Source organism: Raphanus sativus, chromosome 2, assembly GCF_000801105.2.
Source record: "Raphanus sativus cultivar WK10039 chromosome 2, ASM80110v3, whole genome shotgun sequence".
In the NCBI taxonomy this organism is placed as follows: Eukaryota; Viridiplantae; Streptophyta; class Magnoliopsida; order Brassicales; family Brassicaceae; genus Raphanus; species Raphanus sativus.
This window is the reverse complement of record NC_079512.1, coordinates 17,294,253-17,304,109: the sequence shown is the minus strand read 5'-3', so window position 1 is coordinate 17,304,109 and position 9,857 is coordinate 17,294,253. Positions and strand designations below refer to the sequence as shown.

The 9,857-nt window shown below is 37.3% G+C and overlaps 1 protein-coding gene across 1 annotated transcript; it reads left to right on the top strand.

The window, feature by feature from the left end:
* Positions 1-236: 236 nt before the first annotated feature.
* Positions 237-1,757, top strand: LOC108836046 (uncharacterized). The gene has a single exon (XM_018609260.1). The coding sequence runs from the start codon at positions 237-239 to the stop codon at positions 1,755-1,757; it is 1,521 nt and encodes a 506-aa protein (XP_018464762.1).
* Positions 1,758-9,857: the final 8,100 nt, after the last annotated feature.

Genomic DNA, 9,857 nt, shown 5'->3' with positions numbered 1-9,857 from the left:
TCTCCACGCTGTGAAGCATCCCTTGTTTGGGCTTTGCATCTCTCCCAATAAAAAAATCTTTTTTTAGTGGGTGGAGCCTTATTGTGTTAAACTATTGCCACGTTTACTTCTACCACCGCAAAAAGTTATCTTTTTTAGATCAATCTTCAACCTTCTTTAAGGTTTGTTCATCCTGCTTGTCGGTGTGTGTAAAATTCTCAGAAGATCTTCATCAAAACTTCAAGATGCCACATGCAATGGATAAGGCGCTGATGGCGATGTCTCTGGATGACGATGACGAGCCATTTGATATGCCTAACCTGCCGCAATTCAGTTCGTGCGAGAGGAACACTCGAAGCTTAATCGGAAGGCTTTTAAATCCTGATTGCCAGAAGATAGCAAATCTTCTTCGGGAGATGCCTCGGAAGTGGCAGAAGCAAGGAAAAGTAAGAGGAATAGCGTTATCAAAGGAGAGGTTCCAGTTTCTCTTTGATAACGAGCATGACTTGGTTGAAGTTCTGGAAAAAGGCGTCCATACTTCTAATGAGTGGGCGTTGGCGATCGAACGGTGGGTTGAGAACCCCCCACCAGATTACTTGCAATTCATTAATGTCTGGGTTCAAGTCCGCAATATTCCACTGAATCACTATACAGAGGAGGCAATCACTGCGCTTCGTGAACGGCTTGGTATGGTTAAGGTGGTGGCGTTTGATCCTGACAAGCCACAGCTGCAAGAGTATGTCAGGATGCAAATAAGGATGAACGTTGCAAGACCTTTCAAACAGGCTATGGTGGTGAATCTGCCGGAAGGAGGCACATCACGGGTGTACTTCAACTACGAGAGACTTCAGAAGCGCTGTCATGAATGTCAGAGATTGAATCATGCTAAGGACATCTGCCCTCGGTTGGTGAAACAGAGGAAAGATGCTGCGTTAGAGCGAAGACAGAGGATTCTTCGGGAGAAGCAGCAAGCTGACTTAGTTCTTAGACCACATGATCCTCTTTTTGGAGTGTTGACTGAGGATCAAGTGGGGTTGTGCCCGATTACAGGACGCAGTAAAATTTCTTCAGAGGTGCTGGAGGAGATGAGGCGATATATGATGATGGCAACAGATAGTGATAAAGCTATCAGGATTGAGAGAATCAGATCTTCAGTTGCTGAAGTGGAGAAGGATCCAATGCTTCAGAAGACAATTCTTCGGTTAGAACCGGCGCCTGTATTCACGAAACAAGTTGATAAAGGGAAAGGCAGACTCTTTGACCTTGACTTAAATACCCCAGCGGAGTCCAATGCATTGGATCGAAGAGAGGGAGGTAAGCTTATGGCTTCGGCCATTAAAGCAAGTCGAGGAAATATTGCGAGTCCATGGTCTTTCTCGTCTTCTGGACAAGACATATCTAGTAAGGAGAAGAGTCCTCCTCTTATGATAGCGCCTCCTTCCGGTGCCTCCATGTTGCGAGGTCATCACGGCAGCAGAAGTGCTTCTTCTCATTTTCAAGGGAACCCAACGGAACATGGTTTGAACTTAACTATTTCACAACCATCCGGGGTTTTCAAGAAGACTACTAAGCCTCGCAGACGCCCGTACGTCAGTAAAAGGAAAGCATCCAAGACCTCAACTGCAGGCATTCTTCAGGAGTTGTATGGATCGAGTGGATCAGGTGCTATGATAGGAGCTAAGAGAAAGGGCTCAAGTGAAGAACCAGAGAGCTATGAAGGCGCTCGGAAGAAAGAAGCAAGGGTGATCCCGCATGAGGGATCGCCGAAGATAAGATGAGCATCATAAATTGGAATTGTCAGGGCTTGGGCATGCCTCAGGGCCTGACAATTTCACGCCTTAGGGAAATGCGTAGAAAACATTTTCCTGAGGTTCTTTTTCTAATGGAAACGATGCATAGTAGGAATATTTTGGTGGATTTGCAAGTATGGCTAGGATATGATGATGTGTATACTATAGATCCGGTGGGTCATGCGGGGGGCTTAGCTATTTTTCTGGAAGAAGCCCGTAAAGTTGAAGTTTTTGGATGTAAATAAAAACCTTCTAGACTGTATTGTTCAATATGGTAATATATCCTTTTTCGCTTCTTGTGTATATGGTCCGTCAGCTGTAAATAGGAGAATGGAGCTGTGGGAAAAGATCAGCAGGATTGGTGTTAATAGGAAGGAGGCTTGGTGTGTGTTTGGTGATTTTAATGATATTCTGCATAATGGGGAGAAGCTTGGAGGCTCTTGGCGCTCAGATGAGTCTTTTGCTCCTTTTGCTCAGATGATCAAGGCTTCTAAACTCTCGGAATTGCAGAGTCATGGGAATGGCTTTACGTGGAGTGGGAATCGAAACAAATCTTGGGTTCATACAAGATTGGATAGATGCTTCGGTAATAAGGCTTGGTTCAGAAAATTCCCATGTTCTAACCAGTCTTTTTTGGACAAGCGTGGTTCGGATCACCGTCCTGTGCTTATTCATCTTCTTGAAGCCCAAGAATCCTATCGAGGATGTTTCCGATTTGATAAAAGGTTTTTGGAGGTGGAAGGCGTTCAGGCCCATGTAGAAAATGCGTGGTCTTTTGGTGATTCACGGGGAGTTACATCTGTCTCAGGGCGTATTAAGGCGTGTAGGAGAGCTCTGAGCAATCTCAAAAGACAAGAAAATGTGAATTCAAGAGATCGGTTAAGTCGGGCTGAGATAGCTTTGGAGAGAGAACAGTCTGCCATATCTCCCTCAACTGATAGGATCCATTTCTTGAAAAGGGAATTGATTCGAGCACAGAAGGATGAAGAAACCTACTGGTGGCAGAAGAGTAAAGAAAAATGGTTGCAAAGAGGGGATATGAACTCTACCTTCTTTCATAATTCGGTTAAGGCTGCAAGGGCAAAGAAACACATTGAAAAATTAGTAAATGCCCAAGGCGTGGAGGTGTTCTCTGAAGCTGCAAAAGGGGAAGTGGCGGTGGAGTTTTACTCTCACCTGTTCACTTCTTCTAATCCAGCGCCTTTTACTTCGTGGTTTCATGATTTGAGCCCACGAGTTTCTGATCAGATGAATGAAGATTTGATTAAGAATGTTTCAGCTGTGGAGGTTAAGGATGCTTTGTTTTCGATCAACCCTTCAAAATCTCCTGGCCCTGATGGGATGTCAGCTTTATTCTTTCAGAAATTCTGGCACGTCGTTCAAGAGCAGGTGGTTCGAGAAGTTCAGAGATTTTTTGAGGAGGGTGTTCTTCCTAGAGAATGGAACTACACTCACCTTTGTTTGATCCCCAAGATTCCAGATCCAAAGACTATCTCTGATCTTCGACCCATTAGTCTGTGTTCAGTGTTATACAAAATCATCTCGAAGATAATGGCCAAGAGGTTAGTTCCAGTGCTTCAGGTGATTATCTCTCCGACTCAATCTGCGTTTATCTCCGAGAGACTCATGACATACAATATCACTATTGCGCATGAGATGATTCACTCCTTGGGAGATTCACAAGATGACAATTCGGAGAAGATGGTGGTGAAGACTGATATGTCCAAGGCGTACAATCGGGTGGAATGGGGCTATTTACGGTCTCTGATGTGCGCTTTAGGATTTAATCAGCGATGGGTTCACTGGGTAATGAAGTGTGTGTCTTCAGTCACTTACTCAGTGTTGATCAATGATCAACCTCATGGTTTGATCGTACCACAGCGAGGATTGAGGCAGGGAGACCCGATGTCCCCGACATTGTTTGTTCTCTGTTCTGAAGGGCTTACACATTTGTTATCAAAGGCAGCCAGGGATGCGACTATAACAGGAATTCGGTTTGGGGTTCATGGTCCATCGGTTAACCAGCTTCTTTTTGCAGATGATTGTCTGTTTGCGTGTCAGGCTAATGTACAGCAGAGTGCAGAATTGCTCCGAACGTTACATCGGTATGAATCTGTGACGGGACAAATGCTCAACCCTGCAAAATCTTCTATTATCTTTGGCAACCGCGTCCAAGATGAAGAGAAGATTAGGGTGAAAAATGTGCTGGGTATTACTACTGAAGGAGGTATGGAGAAATATTTGGGTCTCCCTGAAATTATGAATGGCTCTAAAGTTAAGCTCTTCTCTTATATTAAAGAGCGACTGAGTAAGCGTATCTCCGGGTGGCATGCCAAGACTCTCTCTCAAGGTGGTAAAGAAGTACTTATCAAGGCTGTCGCCTCGGCTTTACCAGTGCTACCGATGTCAGTGTATAAAATTCCAAAGACAGTGATATCGGGCTTGAGTAGTGAGATGGCCAATTTTTGGTGGGATAGTGTGGATTTTAAAAGAAAGATCCATTGGTTGAGCTGGGACAAGATGTGCTTGTCGAAGGAGGATGGAGGTATGGGCTTCAAAGAACTAGAGAGTTTTAACCAGGCCTTGTTAGCTAAACAGGCGTGGCGGTTGATTCATGACGAAAATTGCCTCATGGCTCAGGTTCTCCATGGAAAATACTATGCCAATGAGAACTTTCTGCAGGTGCCACTTCGCAAAAAGGTTTCCTATGTGTGGAGAAGTGTTTTATTTGGTATAGAGCTCCTTATCAAAGGCTTAAAACATTTGGTTGGCAATGGAAGACAAATAAGAGTCTGGTCGGAACCGTGGTTGGAGGATGAGGATGGAATATGTAGACCACCATTAAGAAAGCAGAGAAGCTTTGATGTGAATCTAATGGTGTCTGACTTGATTAATCTTCCGAGGCGCAGATGGAATTTGCGGGTCCTCAACGATCTCTTCCCTCCCTGTGATGTTAGACTCCTTCTGCAGAACCAACCGACTGTCTCTGAACAGGATTCATGGTTGTGGAAATACACTAGGAGTGGGGTTTATTCGGTGAAATCTGGATATGAACTAGCTTTCTCTATTATCAAAAAGGATCTGCTTCTCAATCACAAGGAGCAACCTTCGCTGAATCCCCTGAAAGCTCAAGTTTGGTGTCTTCAAGCCCCGTCCAAATTGAAGGTTTTCCTATGGAAAGCCATGTCTGGTGCTTTGGCTGTCATTGATAGCTTACAAGCTAGGGGAATGAAGTGTGACCGGGTGTGCCAAACGTGTGGTATGGAGGGAGAGTCTATTAATCATGTGTTATTCTCTTGTACGCTGGCTAGAAAGGTTTGGGCCTCTTCAGGCTTCCCTCATCCGCTTGGGGGCTTTGATGAAAACTCAGTATTTGCCAATGTTAGCTATATGTTTAAGACTTGGCGTACAAAAGAGGATGTGCGATGGATTACGAGGAGCTTCCCATGGACACTTTGGTTTCTATGGAAAAATCGCAACTCTTTATTGTTTGAAGGGTTCTTATTTGATGGAGACCAAATATGCGCCAAAGCAGCTGAAGAGGCCAACTTATGGTTTCTGGCTCAGGAGATGGCGTGTGAGCGAAGTGAGGAGAGTGATCAAGGGTCCTCTTTGCGTAATCAAGGCTATATTGCTCTGCCACGTGAGTTTGTTAAATGCAATATAGGAATGCGCTGGTCCAGGAAGAAACGAGAGGTTGGAGCCGCATGGGTTTTAAAGGATACAAGAGGTATGACTCTTTTGCATAGTCGTAGATTTTTTACTGGTGTTTGGTCAAAAGAGGAGGCATACTTTCTGAGTTTGCTTTGGGCGGTGGAAAGCATGATCTCCCACAAATGTCAAAGAGTCTACTTTGCTCTTGAATGGAGGATGTTGGTAAATGCCCTTAATAGACCACGTGCGTGGCCTTCCTTCAAGTTTAAAGGGGCAGAAATTCGATGTTTGCTTGGGGAACTGTTGGCGTGGCAGGTTGTTTTTGAATCATCTGATCATAGTAGGGATGCCCGTCTTATTGCTAATAGTGTTATGACTGGCGATCGGTTTCAGTCTTATGTGGTTAGGGGATCTCCTAGATGGTTACTTAATTCTTTTTTGTAAGACCTGGTTTGGTTAATGACTGGGATGGTATAGTTTCCTATGGGTAGGAACTTTTGGTATAGTATGCTTGCTTTTGTAATGTTCTTCTCTTGTTTAATGGAAGTTTTACAGACGGCAAAAAAAAAAAAAAAAAGTCTCCACGCTGTGATGTAAAACATATTATAATTCATACTACTAAAATTTGGGAAACACGTTAATCAGGAGGTGGAAGTGGATAATTTGGGAAACACGTTAATCATTACGCATCTCGCCACCTCATACTACAAAAATAATCGAACCAACACTATCCTAATTATTGTTTTTATGTGGATAATTTGGGAAACACGTTAATCATTACGCATCTCGCCACCTCATACTACAAAAATAATCGAACCAACACTATCCTAATTATTGTTTTTATAAAAATATATTTTGTAACGTTTAACACTTCACCAACTATAATAAAAACAACATTGGTAAGGACTTGAATTGTGTTCAATCCGGTAAAACCGATCTAAATCAAACTCAACGAAATAGAAAATAGTCATCGATGGTCTAGTAATTATTAAGCACTCTAGCAGAACGCATCAGATAGGTGAAAATTGCGAAACTAGTTGTAAAAGTATTCATCTATATCATTTTGTTCGAATCCGTTTTATATTCGATTTTGATATCTGTTTGGGATTGCTTTATATAATTAATTTACATTAAGAAAAAGAAAAAAAAAACTCAACGAAATAGAAAAAATAGTTTGAATTTAGTAATATCGATAATACCGAACTGATGGTTTCTTCAGGAAATCGGGGTATGTGAATACGAGTTGATATATAAACCAAGCAAACCAAAATAAATTAAGTAAACCGATCAATTAAAATATAATATTATAATTATTATGTAAAGTATATAATAAAATTAATAATATATACATAATTTATTTTATTGATATGATTTTCATACTTAAAATGTTGATTTTAATAATTTAGTATTTTATTTTAAGTTAAAAATATATATATTTTTAATTTTTAGTAAAATTAGAAAACATAATTGTTTTAAATAGATTTAATCGTCTATGCATATTTGGATGCAAGGCGTAGGGTTATAAAACTTCTGAGAATCCATGGTTACAAAAAAAATAACTCTTTTAATAATTGGTCTTTGCGAAACACGTTAATCGGTACGCATCTCGCCACCTCCTATCGGATCTGAACACATATTACTAAAATAATTGAAACAACACTATACTAATTACTGTTTTTTTCTTAAATATATTTTCTAACGTTAACACTTCACCGACAATAATTGAAACTACGTTGGTAGGAGTCCTCCGGTAAAATCGATCTAATTAAAACCAAAAGCGAAACAGCAGTTTGAATTTGGTAATAACAAATTTATCAAATATATGTTTTTAATAAACCGCGGTATATAAACATAGATTGATATAAAAACTAATAAACCAAATAAACAGATCAATTAAAATATAATAGTATAATTATATGTAAATTATGTAATAAAATTAATAGTATATACATAATTTATAGGTCAATTTGGCTAGAAATACACAAAACATAAGTTAATTAGCATATCATGCAAAAAAAGTTATTTAGGTAGGTGGAAAGAGAAACATGGGCGAAAGTACTCATATCTCCCTTCGTTCCAACTTGTGTATGTAGCTTACAATACTAGCGTAGGTATATCCAGCATATTTATGATGAAAGCGACATTTTGTCTCACGTTATCTCTGTGTTAATGGACATTTTCGAACTAACCTATTTTACACATATGTCCCTCAACTCTCGGATAATGAGAATAAAATACCCAAAATTTATTATATAGGAATAAGATCTGGAAATGAAAGAAATGCTGCATATATAGAAACCTTGCAAAGCAATGTAAGCATTATAATAAATATAAGTAGCGGTGGAAAGGACAAGTTGACGAAACTTCAGAACGGAATGAATCGTTTGTGAAATAGACAATAACGTGTGTTGACTTCCAAAAGTTCAACGTTGGGAGCTAATGACCGATTTAGATGAACCGTACCCACCTGAGCATCGCCTATGCACAAGGCTGGTAGGGAAGCTTTTAATAACTTCTGTTTGGTGAACAATCTTTTCACGACCATCCAAACAGACCTTTTTGTGCCAAAGACAGGGCATCTTTTGTCAAAACACTTCCATGTTCCTTGCATGGGAGTATACGATACTTATGCTGGTCGGCAGAGAAGAATGGGAAAGAGGAGCACCGTTAGTAGCATTGGACTCAATCGATGATCAGGAAGAACTACGAGAAGATGACCTTGAACCCGACATGTATAAATTTTATGGAGACATAGAAAGTGATACTAATGTTTAGTTTCTAGCATTAAAGAGGGACAAAAATCCCAACACGTGTTTGAACAACGTCCACAATTTTAGATGAAGAGCACATGAATAATTGGATGTAATAGGAACAACGTTACAACTGAAATCACTTAATACTTATACGGTTAACCTCACTCGAGAAGCTACGGTATAGGGGTACTTGTGGAATATATTGAATGTGTAACAGTTAGTAACCGAGTACCTAATTAATCTTTATATCATGTATATAGTGTGCAATTGCCCTAATTTATATGACATGCATGATCTTCATACTTAAAAATATTGATTTTAGTAATTTAATATGTTATTTTAAGTTAAAAATTACTATTTTGTCAGATTAAAAAAACATATTTTTACTATTTCTGTTGAAAAATATTTATGCTAATATTTAGTTATTTAATAGTATTGTGAATTACTAATTTTCTATTTTTATTCTAAAAAACTGTTAATATTATTATTTTAATATGTTTAATAATTTTTTTCCAAAAATATATGTTTAATAATTATTGAAACAGTAAAATAAAAAAACTAAAAAAGTATATTTAAAAACAGAAATCTCTTTATTTTATATTAAAGTCAATATTTAATCATATAACGTAAAATTCACAAAATATTATAATAGATAAATATATTTATGATTTTTTGGTATAAGCCCAAATAAAGCAAAAATCGATGGTATATAAAACAAACCAAACTAAAGTAGATATAGTTTTAACACAGTATCTTTTTTTTATTAACCAAAATACCAAAAATTGAAAAAACTAAAACCAAAACCAAACTTTTTTTTTTGCAACTAAACTTTATAGTAGCAGTTCAGTTACTTTTCCTATTTGAATTTCTTCCTATTAGAATAAATGTCGCAATACTCTCTCCCTCTCTCATACCTATAATAGAAACAGCTCAAATAGTTCAAGATTTTGGTTGTTGGGATCTCTAATATATTATCTGAGAAACATATTTAAAATGTGTTTTCTACAGATAAGAAAATCTGCTTATTGCAAAAATTAAGGAAGTTTTAGTTAAGTAAATGTTCTAAAAATATCCTAGAATTATTTTAACTTCCTAAAATATGTTCTGATCGATTTGTTTTGTCAAAATATATAAAAAGTGATATTTTGCATTTTCTTCTTCATCAATCTATGATATATCTCCATAGTTTGTCTTGTGATTTTCACAAACTCTTGATCTATTTTTAAGTTAAATAAAACTAAAAAGCTTACAAACGTTTTAAACTTTCTATAAAATAAAAAATTGTAAACGTTTATTATAAAGTTTATTTAACGTGTTTACTAATTTTTTTTGTAAAGTTTTATTTTTATTTTTATATAGTTTACAAAGTTTATTTTTATTAAAGTTTTATTAAAAAAAATTAAAAAGATTTATTTTATTAAAAAGTTTGATAAAATTAAAATGTTTAAAACCATTTAATTTTTTATAAAAATAAAACTTTGTAAAATGTTTTCTATAAGTTTGTTTAAAGTTTTTATTAAAAACTTTTTGTAAAGTTTTATTTTGTTTTTATAATTTTTACAAAGTTTATTTTATTAAACTTTTATTAAAAACGTTTTAAACTTTTATAAAATTAAACTTTGTAAAACTTTTTTATAAAGTTTATTTAACGTTTTTTATTAATTGTTTTTGTAAAGTTTGC